The sequence below is a fragment of the Cucurbita moschata genome, unplaced genomic scaffold (assembly GCF_002738365.1).
Source record: "Cucurbita moschata cultivar Rifu unplaced genomic scaffold, Cmos_1.0 Cmo_Scf00014, whole genome shotgun sequence".
NCBI classification, from domain to species: domain Eukaryota; kingdom Viridiplantae; phylum Streptophyta; class Magnoliopsida; order Cucurbitales; family Cucurbitaceae; genus Cucurbita; species Cucurbita moschata.
Genome location: NW_019268530.1, coordinates 1,710,718 through 1,732,998, shown reverse-complemented (window position 1 = coordinate 1,732,998; position 22,281 = coordinate 1,710,718). Strand labels below are relative to the sequence as shown.

General features: G+C 36.2%; 3 protein-coding genes across 3 annotated transcripts in view; 2 read left to right on the top strand and 1 right to left on the bottom strand.

Annotated features, from left to right (window-relative positions):
• LOC111452408 (nicastrin) overlaps positions 1-10,800 on the bottom strand; it is a 12,249-nt gene extending 1,449 nt beyond the window's left edge. Inside the window, exons 1-15 of the mRNA XM_023093110.1 lie at positions 10,552-10,800; positions 9,942-10,052; positions 9,718-9,832; positions 9,206-9,288; positions 9,000-9,076; positions 8,125-8,202; positions 7,617-7,688; positions 7,439-7,512; positions 7,212-7,341; positions 7,055-7,126; positions 3,304-3,423; positions 2,422-2,493; positions 1,440-1,580; positions 1,051-1,135; positions 504-942 (exon numbers count right to left, since the gene is read on the bottom strand). Of these exons, the coding sequence (XP_022948878.1) occupies positions 504-942; positions 1,051-1,135; positions 1,440-1,580; positions 2,422-2,493; positions 3,304-3,423; positions 7,055-7,126; positions 7,212-7,341; positions 7,439-7,512; positions 7,617-7,688; positions 8,125-8,202; positions 9,000-9,076; positions 9,206-9,288; positions 9,718-9,832; positions 9,942-10,052; positions 10,552-10,612 (1,730 nt within the window). The 5' untranslated portion in view covers positions 10,613-10,800. The remainder of the gene's footprint in view (positions 1-503; positions 943-1,050; positions 1,136-1,439; positions 1,581-2,421; positions 2,494-3,303; positions 3,424-7,054; positions 7,127-7,211; positions 7,342-7,438; positions 7,513-7,616; positions 7,689-8,124; positions 8,203-8,999; positions 9,077-9,205; positions 9,289-9,717; positions 9,833-9,941; positions 10,053-10,551) is intronic.
• Positions 10,801-11,385: 585 nt separating this feature from the next.
• Positions 11,386-15,403, top strand: LOC111452409 (zinc finger protein 830-like). The gene is made up of 7 exons (XM_023093111.1): positions 11,386-11,596; positions 12,009-12,108; positions 13,030-13,240; positions 13,792-14,008; positions 14,727-14,802; positions 14,890-14,936; positions 15,020-15,403. The coding sequence occupies exons 1-7, from the start codon at positions 11,508-11,510 to the stop codon at positions 15,201-15,203; spliced, it is 924 nt and encodes a 307-aa protein (XP_022948879.1). The 5' UTR covers positions 11,386-11,507; the 3' UTR covers positions 15,204-15,403.
• Positions 15,404-16,604: 1,201 nt separating this feature from the next.
• Positions 16,605-22,281, top strand: part of LOC111452120 — a 15,591-nt gene continuing 9,914 nt past the window's right edge. Inside the window, exons 1-6 of the mRNA XM_023092667.1 lie at positions 16,605-16,864; positions 17,223-17,318; positions 19,146-19,336; positions 19,424-19,528; positions 20,280-20,380; positions 21,709-21,787. Of these exons, the coding sequence (XP_022948435.1) occupies positions 16,747-16,864; positions 17,223-17,318; positions 19,146-19,336; positions 19,424-19,528; positions 20,280-20,380; positions 21,709-21,787 (690 nt within the window). The 5' untranslated portion in view covers positions 16,605-16,746. The remainder of the gene's footprint in view (positions 16,865-17,222; positions 17,319-19,145; positions 19,337-19,423; positions 19,529-20,279; positions 20,381-21,708; positions 21,788-22,281) is intronic.

Sequence of the window (22,281 nt, the reverse complement as noted above, 5' to 3'; positions counted from 1 at the left end):
TCCCCCCCCCCCCCCCCCCCCCCCAAAAAAAAGTAATAATAAAACAATTAGAGCATGGACAACTAATCAAACAATCTGTAATGTAGACGTTCCAGACTTCCCATTCGTAGTCATACGTCAATTTAGTCAAGTCGAATCAACCCACTTACAACCTCTATACTACGAAAAATTATTCAAGGTAGCTTGCAGTTTTGAACCATGGAATGCATGAGACTGCAAAACTATCTCAAATTAGTAAGATTTTTAAATCCACGAGTTATAAGAGACAGCCACATTGTGTCAGCTTCAATAAATAACTTTTTCCTACATTACAGGCTTCAACATACTCTCTAGGACAATCCTTCCTCAAGGCCTCCTGCAGTTTTAAATATTCTAAGTTATCTTAATTTAAGTTTTTTTTTTGTTTTGTTTTGTTTTAGTTTTGATGCAATGACCAAGTATGCCATGTGTCCACCAATGCACCATTCTAAATCAGTTGTGTCTAGCTATAAATATGATGGTACCTGGTAGTTGATACAACACAAGTTCCCTTTCCAGTCTCCGCTCCAATGCACACCTCACTTTTGTCATCACAGTTCTGTGAACAGACAGAGCTAGTATTCTCTTTACGGATGGATGTTCTGTCAGCTAAAAAGTTCCAAGCAAATCTTGAAACATCGTGAACATAACCAGGATAAGGAGTAGAGGATGGTTCATCGAGGATAACACCAACATAATGGTTTGGACAGACATTGGTCGGAGAAATATATCTCTTCACCAACTCACAAGAGAGGCCAGGGTCACAGTTCAGGAGACATCCTATAAGCTCTTCAACCAACGAGGTGTTCAATTTGATAGCATTCAGGGCAGAACTACTCAATTCCTTTTTGTTGGTTGCAAGAATGTAAAGAGTTCGGGCAACAAGTAAAGCAGCTGCTTCAATAGCTGATGAGTTTATATTATCTGGATTGAAAAATAATATGAATAGTAAGAAAAAATAGGACCAGCTATACAACAATCGCCAATGAGCGATAAAATGGGAAAGGAAGGAAAGAAAAGAATGCAACTTACGTAAATCGTCGAGGTGACTCTGGTAAAATTGATTGGTAAAGCTAGTATCAAAGTCTTCTAATACCACCCCAGAGACCTGCGAGTTCTGTACGGACCAAAATAAACTTGTCAGCTTATCTCTCTTGGTGTACACGGTCTAATATCTTTACTTCATATAGCTATGCTTCCCTTTCAACCAATTGGAGAAGTGTTACGTAATCATCATGGATTATTATCCTTTTTATAAATTTTATACATCAATGAAATTGTTTCGCAAAACTCTAGTCTCAAACCTTGAATTGTGTGCCATTCGTTTCTTATTTTAATTTTTTTTTTCAATAAAAAAATCAGCAGGTTTGAACAATAGAGAGCAAGAAAATAGTAGCATCAAGTATGTTGTTGAAAAATACCTTGGCTAGAAATGCCATCAACGAAGATGGTGGTATCCCTGGATTTGTAGTACTAGCTGGTGAGACTTTTATGTTCTCAAATGGAAGCGACTCTTGAGCAAGCTTCAAGGCGTTCCATGTCTCATTCTTGGAAGATGAAACCTACAGGAGCAATATCTTGCTAAAAGAATAGGTTGAAATAAAATCTTTCATCGAACATGACTGTTATTCCGTGCATAATAAAATACTAACAGAATAGCTAATGACATTACTAGGGCATCATATCGAACTAGTATATCAAAATAGATCAAGTATCTATGAAGAAAAATAATGGTCTCAGACTCTCGAGGATTTAAGAATGTCATAAAGATTCTCAAATTCCATAAAAGCTGCTGCTTTGTTTTTCGAATTATTTTCTCAATATTTTAGATGTTATATTAACCTTACAAACTTCTCACTCAAACATTAGAAAACAATTACGACAGTAATTTTAAGGAATTCAAAATATTTCTGCAATTCTCCACGTTCAATTATCCCCTCAAAAGGCCTAACATACAGTACAAGATTTTAAATGTTGCAGCAACATTTCAGATGTGTATGTTTGGTATTTAACACAAAATAACCTTAAATACACAGCGAACACCGTTCAATTTGTATTTCTTCAATGACCAATGGGTTATTTCAGCCAAAGATATTGCAATCAACTAGGGAAAACAAGCAATACAATACTCAAACAGTCCAGTTAATTGAGCGAGCTGGAAATCTCTCCGAAGACATAAAATGTCCAATTTAACATGACAGCCACATGCAACACAAGCCCTACAAAAACCTTACCCACACTGACCGTACACAAACGCACAATCCTAATGGTTCCCACCCTAACAGAAAAATCATTCTATTCCCTTTTTACCCTTTGGGAAGTATGCATGATAGGAGGTCTCACAGTATAGAGAAACCTTACAATAATAATAATAAAACAGCTTAGAGGAAAAAAAACCATTACCTCTGTCATGTGAGCGAAGAAGTTTCCAAATCCATCATTGGATTTCTTTCCAACGGAGCCAATTTCGAAAACCTAAATTGAAAAGGTAAAAGCACAATAAGTTCAACCCTTTATCATTAACTTAAATAAAATGGATCTAAAGTATCAAAAACAAAAAGAAAGATCACACACGCACTGGAAAACAACAAACAACCAGATAAATGCAGCTCTAGCTAAAATATATATCACTTTTCATACATCATGTCAAATCTGTATCATGTCATTCAAAGGGCATGCCATGCTTTACCACTTCAAATATGACGGCATGAAGTCCTTATTTTCCTCAACCAGAAGCCTGTGTAGCATCACTTTCCTTACCTCATATGAGGGGAAAATTTATTGTCAATGTATTTCACTCACCCACATGCAATTGCCAATTTACATAAATTATCCCGGCAACAAGACACCATCAATAATAGGTAGGGTTTCAGATGCTTGAAAACCATGCACTTCTTGAATTTTCTTTGTTCAATATAAGTCGACGCATTTTCAATTTTCCTATTCTTGCACTGGTTTAGACTAAGAAAATATTTATCTTCTCGATTGGGAAGAACAAATTAAGCAAATCAAATTTTGAAAATAAAGAGAAAAGCTTCAAAGATAAATATCCACCCACCAAAAACATAAAGAGCTGTACACATATTAAACCAATTGTTTTAGTATTTTCTGATGATTCCCTACATCCATTATGTATTTCTCCAATGGTAACGCACTAGGAAGCCACTCAAACAAGAAAAGTAGAAAACATATATTTTTCTCTTAGAGAGTGACTATAATTCTACACTGAAACGAGTACAAGAAAACTAGAATTCGGAGCACTAATTTACAAGTTCAGAAATATACCGTATCGATCAATGTATTGTTAAGGCCACTGACAGAATCGGACTGTAAATCAAGTTCAAGCAAAAATCTCCTACTACCAAGGTAGCCCCAAGACTCTCCAGTGAAGACAACAAAAACAAGCTGGATATTCACGAATAACTATTAGCAACTGAATAATAAGAAAAGGCAAAGGATGCAAACAAGACTTAAAGCACCATGATCTATGTATTCAATCAGAATGAAGCCAAAGAATGGATACAAATTATAGACAATCTGCATATGAGCTTGGGATGATTATATCCCACGCATCATCAAACCTCCAATACATTTCATAAATGCTAAAACATATATATAAAAAATGATACATAAGCATATAAATTCGGGCATCTTAGGGATAGAACCACTAATAAGTGTGTAAAATAAAACAAAAAGGACGAACAACAATAACTACTACCAGCAGGCTTTATTCTCTGTAATTCTAAGACCAAAAACCTTTCATTGAAACAAATTTACTACCTTCGAAGACTATAAGCACAGAGATTATCGAAGAAAGTGCTAGCATATATGGTTGTAAAAAGGGAGAATGACCGAATATGTACCTAGGATTACCTCTAAAAGGAAACCACAAATTTTTTTCCTTCTGGAAGACTATTATTGAAAAAAGAGAAAGAAGGCTATCAACATGGTCATCCTGTTATACTGCAAAAGGCGAAAGACTCGCCCTAATACAAGTCACATTATCCAAACTCCCCACTTACTACATGTCTCTATTTGAAATGCCACAAAAGTGGTTTCAGATATAGAAAGATTATTCAAAAACTACTTGTAGAAAGATTATTCAAAAACTACTTGTAGAAAGATGGCCCACAACTTGTTTGATGGAGTATTATAAACCTCCCAACAGAAAAGGAGGCCTTGATCTTTTCTTGATAAAGAAGAACAAAGCTCTCTTCGCCAAATAGATATGAAGATATCATCACGAAGAAAAGGTATTGAGGAGAAATCTTATAAAGGCTAAATACTCCTACATCAAACTAAATCAATCTCCTTCATCATCTACAAAAAGAGCCTTGAAAGTATATAAAGAAACATCAAAACCTCATCACCAACCCAATTCGCCATATGGTGGGTGATGAAAGGAGCACATCATTCTAGACCGACCCATGAATTGAGAACACCACACTTCTCTACAAAATCCTTGATGGGCGTGGTGTTTTCAATTCATGGGTAGATCCAAATGATGTGCTTCCTCCATCACCTACCCTATGAAAAGTTCGGTTGGTGATGAGGTTTTGATGTTTCTTTATGTACTTCCAAGGCTCTTTTGCAGAAGAGGGAAGAGATTGATTTTTGTTTGATGTTGGAGTATAGTTAGCCTTTATAAGATTTCTCCACAACACTTTTTCTTCGTGCTGATATCTTCATATCCATTTGGCGATGAGAGATTTGTTCTTCTTCTTTATCGAGAAAAGACTAAGGCCTCCCTTTACTGTTGGGAGGTTTATAATCTTCCATCGAACAAGGTGTGGGCCATCTTTCGACAAGTAGTTTCTCAATAATCTTTCTATATCTGAAACCACTTTTTGTGGCACTTCAAATAGAGACATGTAGTAAGTGGGGAGGTTGGATAATGTAGCTTGTATTATGGTGAGTCTTCCACCTTTTGAAGTATAACATGATATCCATGTCGATAACCTTCTTTCTATTTTTTCAATAATAGTCTTTCAAGAGGAAAAATATTTGTGGTTTCCTTTTAGAGGTAATCCTAGTAAATATTCGGTCATTCTCCATTTTTACAATCATATATGCTAGCAAATTCTTTAATAATCTGTGTTAATATTGATGCCCATTATCTCTGTTTTTTGGAGATTGATATTTTGTCCAGAAAATCCTTCGAAGGTTTTTACTGTTCGATCACGTCTTTTATGGAAGAGATATCTGCGAAGTCAGAAAGAGGATTGTATCGTCCGCGAACTGAAGGTGGTTGATGCTTAAGCCCTCGTTACCAATCTGAAAACCTTTTATCTGCCCTTCGTATTCTGCTTTTGTCAGTATGCGACTGAGGCAGTCCATTACCATGATGAAAAGTAAATGGATAGTGGATCCCCTCGTCGAAGACCCCGTGTGGCATAATCTTCCCTCTTGATCTTCCATTGATGATGATGAAGTTTGTGGACGAGATGCATCCTTTTATCCACCTTCACCATTTTGAGCCAAATCCTTTTGTCACAAGGATGTTTTCAAGGAAAGTTCAATCGACCTTGTCGAAGGCCTTTTCCATGTCAAGTTTAATGACTAGACCTTTTTGTTTTTGTTTTTGTTTTTTTTTCATTCATCTATGAGTTCGTTTGCCATGAGAGATGCATCGTCACCCTCTACAAAAGTTGTTTGTTGCCCGGTAATTGTGAGAGGTAGAACCTTTTTAAGATGTTCTGATAATATCCTTCCTATGATTTTATATAGTCCGGTCGTAAGGCTTATGGGACGAAAGTCTGCAACAGTGCAGGCATCCAGTTTCTTTGAGATCAGACAAATGTATGTTTCATTTAAGTTTTCATTAATAACTCTGATTCGAAAAAAATATTGGAATACTCTCATGAAATCAACTCTCATAAAGTTCCAACGGTTTATAAAAATTATGAGGTAAAACCATCCAGTCTTGGAGTTTTGTCGAATCCCGAATATGCTGAATCACCTTCCCCACCTCTTCTTTGGTGAAAATAACCTTGAGGGAGGCAGCTGGGGGTTGATCAATAGGATCCCAGTCAAGATTGTGGAAAAATTCAAAGAGGGCATTGTCCTTTGTATATAAGGACGTGTAAAAGGACATAAATTCTAAGACAATTTCATCTTCATTTACTAAACTTCTGCCTTATGGGGATAGAATTTCCATGACCGTACTCTTTTGTTTCTTTGCATGATACAATGGAAAAATTAGAGGTTTATGACACCCTCCTTTGACCACCGTTTTTTACATTTTCTCTCTAAGATTGCTCTTCCTTTGCTGCCAACGAAATAAGTTCTGCTTTCATGAGCTTTTTATATGTGTGTTGAACTAGTGTAATAGAGTCGGTTTCCTCCATTTGATCAAGGAGGACAATTTCAGTAAGTAATTGGTTTCTTTTTGTGGAGATACAACCAAAAACCTCCTTGTTCCAATTCTTTAAGACTTCTTTTAGTTTTTTAAGTTTGTTGATGAAACCGTCTCTGATCATCCACGAAGGGGCGTATTCTTCCACCAATACTCTACCATTGCAAACAAAATGGAGCCACATGTTCTCAAACCGGAAGGGCGAAGGGCCCCATTTACAGCAACCCATGGAAAGTAGAAAGGGATAATGATCATATGTAGGTCTATTCAGTCTTTGAACACCAACGTTACTGAATTTTTCAAGTAGGCCTTCTGTGGCTAGAACTCCTTGTGTTGGCGAGAAACCTATTACCACGGTAATTTTTTCTCCACCAATTTGTGTTTCTGATTGTCCTTTGTAGGAATGAAAAATGGGTTTTTTTTTCTCCATTTCAAAATTAATTTCGAGAGGTTGTAACTAAGATTAAATAAGATAAGACAATCCAATAACTCAATCAATAGAAGGCAATAAAAACAAGAAATAGCAATTATATCTCAAATTCTACATAGTCAGACATAACAGTTATATCTAAAATGCAATTATGTAGATGAAAAGATTATAGAATATTTGCATTTGAGTTAAATAGCTACTAATAAAAATACAGTACAATAGGATACAAAGAAAATAGCTTCTATAAGAACCTGTTTATGAAGATCATCCAGTCCATCCACATGGGAAAGTGCATCAACCGAAGCCAGCAATGCAATCAGGCCCTAAATTGTACCAGAAAGACTTTAACAGGTAGCAGAATAAACGGTAAGGTTTATGACTAATATACTTGCTCAACATAAATCATACAGAGATGGGGGAGTCGGCACCAATGCTTTTATCACGGAAGAAAGACGCAGAGTCCATTGAAGCTACTGTGAGAATGATGGGCTTAGACTTATCTGAAGAAATATTGATTGGAGGAAGCGACGACCAGACACTGTAAAGATACTGATCTCTTTTAACAAATTAAACAGAATAAAATTGTAAAACTATGTGGAGACAAAAATAAAACTAAAAATCAAATAAAACTTAACCTGTATCCACCTAACGGAAGGCATGTTTCTTCTTTCAAACAAGACATTGAATTACGAGTTCCAGCCTTGGTTGTCTAGACAAAAAGAAAATGAATTAAACGAACTTTGCAAAGTGTGATTCCATTTAAGATGTGAAATCACTGAAATGTAATCATTTGTAACACCAGAAGCTAAGTACCTGCATCACCAGATCAAATTCAGCAACATTAGACGTGTAAATTTTCTTGTCCTTCACATTTTTTGAAGCAGCCTGCATTAAGTGGTACGATTGTGCAACAGATAAATTCTTCTGCTCAAAAGTATTGGCATAATTATCTTTTAAGAACAAAATATCTCTTCAATTGTAGCAGCCCAAGCCCACCGCTAGCAAATAATGTAAACATAATTGCAAAATATCATTGAGTTTCAACCCTATGACAAATGCACTTATTCATAAATGGTTCTACATTTTATTTTGGGTTGTTTTTATTTCAGTTTTGCTAACCATTTAAAAAAAAACTGTAAAAATACATTATGATCTTACCAATGTGAAAGACTAAGGAATGTCTGATGGCAACCATCAGATTAATCAAAATAAAAAATTGATTTCCAGAGACAAGCATATAACAACTGAACCAAACAGCCTTATGGTAATTGAAATATCTTAAGGCAATTGAACGTTTTGAGTGATTAAGAATCAGAATTACCTCCTGTACAGGGGAAATGCTGCTCTCAGATATTAAGAAAACAGGAAAGTTATATTGATTCCACATAACTCCAGATCCCTGCAAGTGCAAATTGTAAGATGCTACAGATTGTCAAGCCAAAGAAGAAATGAAAGCCTGTGATAAAACAAAGTTTTTTTTTTTTTTTTTTCATAAGAAACTAAGCCACTCATTGAGAAAAATGAAAGAATGTATAGGGTGTAAAAAAGATAAACTCACAAAACTAGTCCCCATGAACTACAGGAGGAAATTGTAACTTAAAAAATGAGACCAAGATAGTAATTACAGAATTCAGCCTCTTTTCAAAGTGATGCGATGGAGGCTGATTTTCAAGAAAAATCAGAATTCAGACTCAGTTAAGATAAACCCTTGAGTCAGTAGTAGCTCCAAATTTAAACATAGATCAGCCCTAATGACTTCATGGGCCGACAAAACTCTTACCAGCTTCTAATTATTATTATTATTTATCTTTTCATAGAAGATATATCTTGTATAAAAACGCCACACAAAAATAGAGAAATCCCCAACCCAAAAGTGAAAACTATTACAAAGAGGTCTTCCAATTCTAATAATCATGGAGAGGCTATAGTTACATGAGGAATCCTTGTGAAAAAGGCTCCACCAAGGAGCTAAAAGCTGAATACTTCTAACAAAATACTTATAAGCTTCTACTCATATATGGAAGGCTGAGATTAACTCATAATAATCATATGGCGGATATGATATCAACCAACAATCAATAGTTTGGTGCTTAGCTTTATAAGTGAGAACAAAATAAGAGTTCAGAAGTAAAAAGCTTCTAAAGGTTGACCACTCCTAAAAAAAATAAAAAACTCAGCAAGAAAATTCAAACATACAATTGGGTTCCATTCATAGTCAATTTTTTGGTAAGGAGCAAATTTAGCTTGTGGAAACTTTTGAGCAGGAGAAAACCCTGCAAAGGAAAATAAATCACCACGTAAGTTATTGACGTGCATGTCTGAATTACACACAACTACAAAAAAAGAAAAGGAAAGAAAAGAAATAAGGGGGAAAAGAACCTGAATAGATAAATGAACTCTACCTTTCGTTCTTTTCTGTATTTCAGTCCCCGGTTTGATTAAAACACCACCAACATTACTTGCAAAATTGGAATCATCCTGTAATCTGAAATAGGTTTCCAAAAAAAAAATCTACCTGAGTAGATAGTTTTCTTCCAACTCTAATAAGCAGAGAAGAAAATGGAGGAAGAGATCATTTATATCTTCCCACTGGAGAAACGGTTCATATAATTTGCAATGAAAATAGCAATTGAGGACTGCTTATATGAATTCAATCACTAGTGGTGATAGATTATAGTACAAGAGGCCCAAAGGAGACCTTGATTTTCCGAGTTATTTTTCCACTCAAAATCTCTCTTTTTTTTTTTTCTTTTCTTTTTTTTTCTTTTGTAGATGAGAATGCTTCTTCGCTTATTTATAATTTTTCATTGGGAGGCTTGGAACATGTTGTAGACCCAAGTTTAGAAAATAATCCTTATAATGAAACGAGAATATGTATGAAGCTAGGGAGTATATATAAAAATCTAAAACCTACCTAGCAAAGAAACTCGAGATGTCATCCATTGAAACTAAAATTGCAGACGGTTGCAATATCTCATCAGCATCTTTGAAGTTAATCATGGGTACTACAACCTTTTCTCGCCCAGGATCTGCGGTACACATAGTAAAAATACATGAATGACGCCTCCATACCATTAAGGATTACGTTGGCATTTCCAAAGGTAATAGATTTTCTACGTATAGTGCAAAATAACCTACTTGAACAACCGATTTCTCCAGAGAGATTGAGTAATCGAATGCACGGATGACCATCAACTACAAGGTACATTGAATTTTGAAGATCAGGAACCGATTCCATTGAGTGTTCATCTGTTGAATGCATTACAGAAAATGATAACAGGTCAGGATTCATGCTCTATAGTCAACATCAAAATGCTCACTCCAAAATTTATAAAGTTATAATAGAAAGGATAAATTTTACTTAAACCCATAATTATCCTTCATCCATGTGTGATATTGTCGTATGAACCAGATAATTAGCTTCGCGGGGATAGAATATAATCTTATTAGTTTAAACATAACTTCGTATAAGCAATAAGAACTTGAAAAGAAGCAGAAAACTAACATCCTAGCAAACAAAACCTTCAGAGGTGAAATTTAGACGTCAAGCAGCAAAATGGCATCTAATTACTTCAAATAACGCACCCTTTAGCTGCTAATGACTACCCAGATTACGAAATGTAAGGAAGTAACCCATTCACATTAGTTACATTACTTTTAAGACATCAAGACTGATTGGCATTCATGGTCAACGAGCAATAAGAAGCCATTGAAACAAAAATTTGATAGCCCTTCACTTTTAACGCACCTGATAAACAGAGACGAACAGAAGTTAAAAACAGGAGGAGGTGAAGAATATGGAAAGACATGGATGCTGATTTGGCTATTCTTTGATTCGAATCGCAGTCTGTTGGAGCGTTCTTGGGGACCTCAGCTCTGCGCAAGACGAAGATGAATGTATCCCTGCAATGGACTCGAGAGCCCACGTAGAGTTGGAAAATTGAACTGAAATTTGATCATCGGGAGTGGAAAGAACGGGTAAAAGGAAAGCCCTCAAAATAAATAAATAAATAAATATATATATCTATATCTATATATATATATATATATATATATATATATATATATATTTTTTTTTTTTTTTTTTGAGTTTTAAGAATATTTTTTAAATGAATTGTTTTTTTTTTTTTCCTCAAAACTCACAATTTTTTTCTTTTTTTTATGCATACCTATTGTGGGAGGGTCAAGTAGGCTGGTGATCGGATAACATGTAGACCAAAGTCTCGGTGAATGGCAGTCATAACTATAACCATCCTAACGTCGTGAAATTTTTTGACAAGTAAGTTCCGACCAAAACGAAAGACGTAACAGTATAAAGTACTGTCTCGAAAAAAGACTCGAAGAAATAGACATGTTTGTAAAAATGTGGACTACATAGAGAGAAATAATTTATAAAGCTCCATTCCCTCCGAGAAGATCGAGCCATCAATTAAATGCTACTGTAGAAAAGCTAGCATTGGAACCGAGTAGGTCGAGTTTTTTTTTTTTTTTTTTTCTTAATTTTTTTTATTAATTTTAGTCTAACTAAATTAATTAGAGAAAATTGAACGACTCATATTAATCTGTCAATAAAATTACTGGGTATACGCCGTGGGCTATCCCAGGATTTACCGAACCAAAAAGGGAGAAAGAACGAACTCGGCTTGAAGCCGGAGGGATATTAAACTCTGGACTAGGTCTGCAAGGAGGGAGGAAGAACACCAAATGGATGCTCAAGCCAAGAGAAAGGCGTTGTTTCGCGCCAAATTGAATGCTCAGAAGAAGGATAAGCGCATCGATTCTCCTCTTGTCAGGTGAATATCGATGAATATGGAGTTTCAAGGTCCTACACGGATTTCTCTTTTCTATTTTGTCTCTTTGTTCTATTTCCGACTTTGATTTGTCCACTGTAGTAGACTATTCGGTTATTCTCAGGAAGAAGTTATCGATAGGAAATGATATGCTCTAATGGAATATGCAATTTTCAAATTAGTTTTACATCTAGCTCAGTATCAAGTTTTCCTTGCAGTTTTAATTTTCCTATTTTTTGTAGCGTCATTTCTATATTTTTTTCTGTATAAGAAGGTGTCAGAGAAATGTTCGACAATGATATAACCTACCAACATTGAGGAAGATTATATTATTGTTAATTGTTCAGGATTATTTAGTTGTATTTCATGTTGAAAATTTTATGAGTTTAAGATTCATCATTTTTAACTTGCGCAGGTACAATGAGCTGGAGCAACCGGTCTGTAGGGTGTGTGATATTGTCTTGAAATCAGAGGCTTACTGGGATGCACACCAGTCTTCTCGTAGACATCACGAGGTAATGTTCTACTTTTTCAGATCTTATTAAAAGATATTCACGGCCATATCTGCATCATCAATGTTGATACCCACAATTGTAGTCCTGCAGATACTCACTTTAAACCTTTAAGAGACCTGAAAAGCTCAATATTAGCATGAATGTTACTGTTGTTGAGTTTGCCAATGTCACTATTTGTAAAGAGGGTGATGTCTTTTGTGAACTTAAGATGATTAATATGCATCGAGTCTCTTCCCTCCACAAAGACCTGAAGAAAACTTGCCTTTTTATCCAACATGGTCACTTTACCTACTATGTGCTAAATGTGTAGATTAATATCAGCTGAAGGTCGAGCATTTTCGTCTATGTTTCCAAATATTTTGTTCTCAAATTGTGCTTGCAATTACATGAGATGCTTCTGTGAATTGTTTCTACATCAAGTTATTAACCCTCTTATTGTTGGACGAATTAAAGTCCCAATATATTTTCTGTCTGAGATGAACATCTATCTGAGAACTGATTTGTAGTTTTTTGCTGAGAATTATATTAAGGTTTAGAATATTAGTAAGAAGGAAGATCAGGTACTCCAATGAATTGCTAGGTTCAGTTATTTCCTTATAATTTATTGTTGGTGGATTGCCGTCCTTATTCCATAGACTATAGTTTTTTTGTGCTGATTGAAACACACACGGGTCCCTTTCTCCAAGTTTTTAAAAAAAAAATAGTTCTGTACACTACACGATGAATGCTCCATACGACCTTTTCTTTTATTTGTTTCTTCATTTTATTTATTTGCATATCCTTGTTTCCATTTTTCTGTTTCCAATGCATCACCTCTACCTGCTGTAGATAGGGATCTTAAAGTCCTAAATCCTAATACAACCTAGTTTGAGATGATTTTTGGTCAAATATTTACTAATGGGACATTATTGTAAATGACAGGCAATAAATAATCTCAAAGCTAATGCAGCAGGTAGGTCTGGAGTTAACAATATTAAAGCCGAGGCCCCTACTGAACTCCCTGACCGCAAACCAATAGATTCGAGAGAGCAGAAAGCATCGACTGGGACATCAACAGAGTTACCAAAACGTCAGTCATCATCCGTGCTTCCTCCAGATTTTTTCGATCAGAGTGCCAAAAGGCTCAAAACTGGTAAGGAAATAGGCATGCATGAGATAGTTATTATGCATGTAGGCCTGAATAATATATATGATGTCCAGGCATCTTTAGATATATGAACTTATATTATTTTATGAACAAATATATGGTTGTGCATAAATATTATTTATATATGTATGACAACAAATATGTATATTTATGTATGTACACGATAGTATAGGTGTCACTATTATTATGGTTAAAAATAAAACATGGCTCAGTTGGATCCATCTCAACATGTAATGATATGGGAATAAGACATTGTACGGAAACATATGCGGAAAATGAGTTACTAAGACATTATTTGGACTGTAAATGCTGCAAATTGTTTTATGTCACGATCAAATTTGTCAAGAAATCTCTACACCCAGTTAGTCAATGGTTAAATATTTGGCGTTGACTTTGTTCCAATTTGTGTTTGATATTCTTGAGATCTTATTTGGTGTTTAGTTTTTGTATAATTGATTTCCGCCCTTATACTCAGTGCATCTGTGGTATTCTGATATCACTTTTCAACATGCCTTATTTGCCTTGTGTCCTTCCAGGAAAGGAATCTATTAAGTTCGTCGAACCAGATTCACGTAGTGGTAACATCGCTCAGTCAGAAGTGATTGCAAAGGCCAGTGACCTTAGTCAGAAATCTTCCACGAATGGTGGTTCAGAGGGGAAGCAAATAAAGGGAGCTCTGCCTGAAGGTTTCTTTGATGATAAGGAGGCTGATTTGCGTGCGCACGGCATAAAACTTGTGAAGCCTGATGTCAAGTAGGTCCTTCCCTCTTCTTATGTATGCGCCTTTAAACTTGTTACGTTTAATTTGGTATGTTAAGCTTTTGTAATCCTTTTATTCTATCTAACAATACTATTTCGTGTCATCCTTGCTTTTAAAGAAGGTGTTTGCATATTTTTATCCCCCAATATTATATTTGATTTGATTGCTCATTTGTTCCATTGTTTGATTTGCTGTAAATCCCAACCGGAGATAATATTGGGAAATAGGCTACTGATGATTGGATGTGTCGTAAAAAATTCTATATCTTGGTCTTGTTTGACATTATCTGATGTTTTCACTGTTTCTGCCATTTTCCAATACCACATGAGTTTTAAAGATTCTGATGGCTGAATAAATAAACATCGATTTTCTTCAATAATGCCGTGGACTCTCCGACCAGTCCGGGTCCCTGGATTGCATGGTATTGGACCATTTAATGTGGTTCCCATTCAAATTTTACTACTTTTCCATAATTCTATGTTTGGATCTCTATACAAACACATAAGAGAACGGACAACAATGTTATTGATGAGAACTCCAAATATGGTTGTCGGTCGATTGCGTGTAAGGAGTGATCTTATTGAATCCATGCAAAAAATATGCAACTTTCTTGTTCTTCAGAAATTAATTGTTGTTGTGCATGCTCCTTTACTCTTTATAGCTTATGCCATGGATTCTATAGGAGCTTGATTGTGTATACTTCATTATCAGAGATGAATACAAGGAATTCGAAAAGTTGATCCAAGAGGATTTGAAAGAGGTGGATGACCGTTTGGAAGAGGAGGAGGTAACACCCTACTACTTAGCTCCTTTTTGTTTCCCCGTCGGTAAGTTTAACAATGATATCGACTCGGATTTATGGAATGTTCTGTAGATCGATGCTGCTGAAATGATAGAGGAAGCTGAAACCTTAGAGCAGAAGTAAGTGTAGCACGATAAAACTCGTCTCGTTCTTCTGATCTTCATTCCTGGTTGCACTAAATCTTCTGGGTTTCTGTTGACAGGGCCTACAGGGAGAGAGTGGAAAAGTTGAAGAGGAAGAAAATGGAGTTGAAGAACAAAAAATCAGCAGAACAAAGTAGAGGCAAGCCCGACATTCCTACTAAAGAGTCGAGCCTTGACGACTCTTTGAGTGATGATGACAGTGACACCAATTATACAGTAGATTGGAGAGCTCAACACTCATGATAACAAGTCAGCTCTAAACTTTCGATGTACTTTAAGACGAGATGATGAAAAAAGAGGAAAGAATGTGACAATGTTGATAGAAATTTGATGTTTAACCACGCGTTGTAGCTTGGAAAAAGTGTTACGGGCATAGTTGAATGGTCGTAAAATTTTATTAATGATGTTAGAAGTTAAACTTTTACGAACTTTATTTTGTTTCATATACCTTATGTATCCATCATAGTTAAACCCTCTCTAAATTTGGATGAAAGGGTCTAAATTTAAGAGACATCACTCTGATTGTAACTTAAAAGACGATGACTATTTGAATGTGGTTGTAAGGATCTTTTAATTTGAATCGTTAGAGCTTTTATTTAAATTTGATATGAATCATGATCAAATAAAAATAGATTAGAAGTGTGACAAAATTAAATGTTAAATTATAGTTACTTGATATGTTTTTTTCCTATCAAATTTTTATTGTAGTGAAAAATTCGAACATGACTAAATATAAAATGTAATAGCCCAGATCAATCGACTAGCAGATATTGTTCTCTATGAGTTTCCCCTCAAGATTTTAAAATGCCTTAATAAGGGAAGGTTTCCACGCCCTTGACCCAACGTCTTTGCTGGCACTCGTTCCTTTCTCCAATCAATGTGCGACTCTCGTCCTCTTTGGGCTTCCCCTTAAGACTTTAAAAGGCATCTGATAGATGAAGGTTTCCACACCCTTAACCAAGCGTCCTCACTAGCATTCGTTCCTTTCTCCAATCGATGTGGGACCTTCATCCTCTTTGGGCTCCCCCTCAAGCTTTAAAACGCGTATGTTAGGGGAAGGTTTCCACACCTTTAGCCCAGTGTTCTCGCCGGCACTCGTTTCTTTCTCCAATTGATGTGGGACCACCGCCAAATCCACTCCCCCCTTTCGGGGAAGAGTAAGAAGGTTGGCACATCGTCCGGTGTCTGACTCTGATACCATTTGTAACAACCCAGATCCACTGCTAGCAGATATTGTTTCTTAGGGATATTGTCTTCTTTGGGTATTCCCTTTCGGGCTTCCCCTCGAGGCTTTAAAACGCGTTTGTTAAGGAAAAGTTTTCACACCCTTATAAAAGTGATTCATTCTCTTCCCAATCAACTCGTTCTCTTCCCAATCAACGTAGGACATCACATAAAATATAAAATATATAAAATATTTTGATTTTAGATAATATGCATAAATAAAACCCCTCTCATATATTTTTTTAATAGAGAAAAGCGTCTCTAAAAAAAACAAAACTAAAAATTCTGTTAATTTCATGGAATTCTATAGAAATTGCATTTGTTTTTCTCTGCCAGGAATTTTAAAATTTTAATAAATTCATGAATTAAAAATTTAATAAAGACCTAATCCAATGAACATAATAGGTTTTTCCATTGAAAAAAAAAAAAAAAAAGCGGGGTTAAGGGGGAAAAAAAGGCGGTACCGTACCGTACCGTTCAGCAAAAACCCCTTAAAACCCGTTTCTTCTTGCTCCACGACCGTACAGTTCATCATTCCAGAAACCGCTCGAAGCAGACGAGGATGTACACGAGAACAGCTGCTTCCAAATGGTTGAAGCGATTGAGCTTTCGTTCTACAGCATTCAATCGCACTTCCGAAACTCCCACTTCTATCAACGTGCCGATCTTCTCCTCCCGCTGTACGTAATTCAAGCTCTTCAATTAGTTCTTAACTGAATTTGTTGATGCAAAATTGTTGGACCTGCAATTATGTGAATTATAGAAGATTAGGAATAAGTTTTCGCTTGGAGCTAAGTTGTATGATGTTCGAATAACTGAACTGCCATTAGTTCTTAGCTAGCTTGTGTTGCGAGTCATGTTTTGCACTATATAGGATTAAGAAACCTTGAGACATGTTATTAATCTCCCACCACGAAATCCAGATTGAACTTGGTTTTCAAATTGTTCACGGCATAGAAAAATGATTGAACGGTTCTTTAATTGATTCACAATTCCCCGAATGGCTTTTATTTTCGCTAATCATTTTTTTTCTTGCAGGCAATGTGAAATCTTCTTCTCGCAATAATAGAAATGACTATCGCGATGGTTATCTCAATGGTTTTCCATGGGTTCTTTTCTCTGGACCTGCTGCAGGTCTGCTGTTTTCACCATTTTATGTACGCGTTTCAGTTTTTTTGGTTACGTGTCCATGTATTTGGTCACAGTCAGTGGCTGCTAGCTGGGGCACCTTGTCCTTGGTGGCTAAATTTTGGACAAAATCTCACGGAAGATGAAATTCATGTGTGATATCGAATATGAGACCCTGTCAATGCTTAGATTGCATGCTTTGGATGCTGAATTTCTGTAGGATTTCTCTTGCAAATTGCTCTTAATGAACTTATCCTCGCTACATCATTTCTTGGAAAAGGCATCCATTTCAGTTGAGCTGTAAACCCAAAATAGTAAAGAAAAACAAGGTCTTCCTTAGTATTTATCCTCTCAGTCTTGTTATATTGGGTTAGAGCCTTTCTTATCGGGTTAAGTCTTTAGGAGTTGTTTTGGCTTCATTTTTTGGGCGGTATTTTTGTATTCTTTCCTTTCTTCTTGATAGCAGCTTTGTTTTTTAAGGAAAAACAAAAAAATAGTGGCATTCTGCCAATATTTTGTACAAAATCCAAAGCACCTTTTCCATTTCTGGGCTGGTTTGTTTTGTATAAAAAAGAGGATCAAGGCCATATGTTCTGATCTTGCTTGTTCAACATTATTTGTTGGCATAAGCTCTTGGAACTTGGAAGCCTTTGGGGTATTTTTGGCTTACACCTCCAATTCCTTGTCCTTGCCTGCAAAGCATAATCACCATATCTATATTTTCATAAGAGTGCCCCTAGGGGTGCCACAAGGTTTTTTAAAATTGTGTAAAGCCACCAAATGACAAAATAAGAATTTATTACTACTTGATTGGAGGCCTTTTGTTTTTTTATTCTTCTGTTTTAGTCTTAGGGATTCCTCATCCCTAGGCCTTTAGGGCGTGTTCTTCCTCTTTTGATGTTTATTTGATTTCCTTGTTTCCCAAAAAGAAAAGGGAAGATATGTAACTACCAAACTTATGGTAATTTTATTTTTTTACTAAAGCTGAGAGATAAGGACTCTGATGTCTCCAATTTCCTTAGAAGAAACTTTGAATAGTTAGTTTCAAGCATGAAATGAACGAGACATCTAGGAGTGCACAACCATCATTGTAACTGTTTGAGGGGGAACAATAGGGATGCCAACTCCATCGGTTGGAGAGTACTTATTAGATCCCACATCGGTTGGAGAGGGGAACAAAGTATTATTTATAAGGGTGTGAAAACCTCTCTCTAACAGACGTGTTTTAAAACCTTGAGGGAAAGCCCGAAATAAAAAGCCCAAAGAGGACAATATCTGCTAGCAGTGGGCATGGGCTGTTACAAATGGTATTAGAATCAGGCACCACGCAGTGTGCGAGCGAGGACACTGGTTTCCCTAGGGAGGTGGATTGTGAGATCCCACTTCGGTTGGAGAGGAGAACGAAGCATTCCTTAAAAGGGTGTGAAAACCTCTCCCTAACAGACACATTTTAAAACCTTTAGGGGTAGTCCGAAAAATAAAGCCTAAAGAGGACAATATCTGCTAGCGGTGGTGGACTTGGGTTGTTACAATATTATCCAATTTAACACCAAATTTTCAATCAATTTTAATGAGATTCTCAAATAATTTGTTTGTTTTCCGTTATAAATAGCTGTGGTCATTGATTTTTGTTGGGGTGATGGATTTTATGTTTTTGTAGAACCTTTTTGAGGTTCTTGCCTTTTGCACTCTTTTACCAGCTATTTCTTATAGCTTTTGTATTTCTTAATAAAATTTTCTGTGAACTACAAAAAAGGGAAAAGATAAAGAATTGATGATGTTTTGAAGATCGATAATTTGTTGTAATGACACCCATTAGCCTCTGTGGTGCAGCTATAATTCTTGGAATAAACTCAAATCCTGTCTTAGCTAAAGACGCACCCTCTAAGCCAAGTTCTGAAAATGGTATTGAGGAGAGTGACACTATTGGACTACGCAAAGTGGAGGATGGTTCTGTAATTTCAAATCTACATACTTCAAAGTGGAGGGTTTTTACTGATAATGCTCGGGACTTGTTTCTGCAGGCAAGCATGTTTCTTTTACCTTCACTAGCAGTTAATTTTTTTTAATGATTTGCAGAAAGAAGTATCATAATCTTTTTCTTTAATTAGGGGAAACTTGAAGAAGCTGAAAGATTTTTTGTTTCTGCGATTCAAGAAGCTAAAGAAGGTTTTGGGGAGAGGGATCCTCATGTTGCTTCTGCCTTCAACAATCTGGTATTGTAGCTGCTGTATTTTCTAATCTTTTTCTTGTTTTACCTTTTTAGAATCATTGAGTAGAACTTTCCTGCAGTCACTGAATAACCTAATGGAATAAGATTTCTTCCAACCAAGATATTAGACAAAATATTTGGAGTAGTAAAATAACCTGCCTTTAGGCTGTTGCCCTCCAAGATTGGGAGGCTGTGCTTTATTAGATTGGTTGAGTAGAGGGAACCCTCACCCCTCTACCCTTAGGCTGTTCTCATTTTGTCAGTATATTTCTGTTTTAAATATTTTTTTATATTAAAGAAGCCCAGTCTTTAGATGAATCATATGATTTTGGTTATTAGTTATTATTAAACCTGGAGACTTTTTTGCTTCATCAAAGTCATCACTTAGTTTATATATATATATATCAAGATACAGACTGATCGTTAATCAAAGAACAAACAAGAAAGTAAGGATGTAAATTCCAAAATGAGGTCTTCATGTTGTTGGAAATAGTATCTAAATTTGTTGGGCTAGATTACCTACAAGTTTTTGCCATATTTGCATTTGTGCGTTCCTATTATTTACATTAAATTGACGTAGAACCTAGGTTGTTAGAATTCAGGAATGGTTCTAATATCAAAACTTCTTTACTAAAATCAGGTATTTACCTTGCATAGAAAAATCTACAATCAAGGACTGTTATGCGATAATGCCATTTATTTTAGATTGTGAAGCATTACTAAGTAATAAATACATTTTGCTATGCTCTTTTTAGGCAGAACTGTATAGAGTCACGAAAACATTTGACAAAGCAGAGCCCATGTATCTGGAGGCCATCAACATATTGGAGGAATCCTATGGCTCTGAAGATATAAGGTTCTTGAATCTTGCTATCTTTTTCTATGTAGCAAACCTCACATTTTTCCTTACATGAACTAGAAGCATCCTTTTTATCAGCTTTACTTCGCTTGTACATGAACTAGAAGCATCTTTTTTTTTTTTCTTTTTTTCTTTTTTTCTTTTTTTATTGCATGAAAACAACATGTTCTTCTCTAATTTCCTATGGTATGTTAAGGAACTTCCAGCTGGAATATCATGATGAGGGCCTTGATATGGTAGAGTGTAAGGCCCAGCATGCAATGCGGCCAGGATATGGTAGGGGTGTAAGACAGAACATGGAGGGCAATCTGTGATGATAGCATGTGTTGTAGATGATTGTATGGGTGTGTAAGGATATGATTGAACAAACTTTTGATGACTGATGCCTAGGAGAAGGGTGCAGAGACGATAACTTTGGAGTATGTGGGTGGCACAAATGATTCCAAAGACCATGACTAGTGTCACAACCTTACTATGAAGAGAGTAGGTTGTGACCCTCAGGTTGCCACAAAAGAAGCGGAGTTCCTCAAGTGGCGCCCATTCGACCATGTGAGGGTCTAGACAAGTGCCTTAATGCGACTGAGGAGGACGGTACATCATCTAACACACACAGAGTGGGTATTGAAGAGAAGATGAGGCATAAGCGATAAGGGTAAAGAGTAGACAAGAGTGTCAAAGATAGGCTTGTTGAAGGGCTAGGTACGGTCCCGGGCCTTAACCTTGAAAGTTGGTGTTTTGAAGGGAATTTGGGCATGCGGTTGTGGAGTCAAGTCCGTCCTATGAAATATGAAAGCTTGCCAAATTTGGTGTCAATCAAACATCGGACGGACGCTCCACAACAACGTATGTCCGTTTGCCAAATTTATGTCTACACCTGCCAGTTTGAAAATGCCTCAAAATGTACTTTAGTATGAGGCATGGTGTTAGCTCTCCACCACCCTTGGGCCCTGTGGCCTAAGCGAGCTACCCTATGACACATGTGTATGTCACAGTGAGGGTGAACGTTTCGAGGTTATTCATGTTCAGCTGTGTAGAAAGTACTCATGTGATAATTGATCTTCAATCGAACATGAATTTATCCTGTAGACAATGTAATATTTGAAAGTAGACATGTTTGCTTGATTAAATATTGTGGTGTTTATTTGATTCACATTGCTTCAGATATTGTGCCTACCTATAAGGTCAAAATTAGTTTCAGTCTTAAGGTTTTAAAATCAGCTCTGCTTTGCTCTATCATTTTTCTTAACGGATCTAGTCACACACACACACATATATATATATATATATAAAGTATCTTTGATGTGATTCGAACTCTTATTGTTCAGAGTTGGTTCTGCACTTCACAACCTTGGACAGTTTTATCTAGTTCAGAGGAAGCTAAAAGAAGCCGGCAATTGCTATGAGGTATCAAAATATTCCAATTATTTTCACTTGTTCCCATTATGGTTACCATCCATATTTTTGCTAGTCGAACATCCTCATATTTTTGGGAGTTGGGGCTGATTGTGTGCGGTTGTCTCCATTGATGTGGTGCGGCTGGGAGTTGGAGATGATAGTGTGTGGTGGTCTAAGCTCTTGCTTCTTGGTCCCCACAGAAGTAGAACCAGAGCGAGGAGGGCCCAAACCTTAGTTATTTTATTCCTTGTCGGAGAAGAGTTCAAGTACCTCTTCGGGGATTAAGTGGAACATTAGCCCGGGAATGCAACTTTAACAGCTTGGTTCTGAGAGGGGTATATGGTCTCTCTAGATTCAAAAGGCAGCTTCTCCACTGAGTCAGTTTTTTTTTTTTTTAAGTGGAAGAAACAATCCCAAAAATTAGTTCTGATCTTATGATGAAATTTTGCACTTATAAATACCTAAATAAAGTCTAGTTTTTTTTTTTTTTTTTTTTTTTTTTT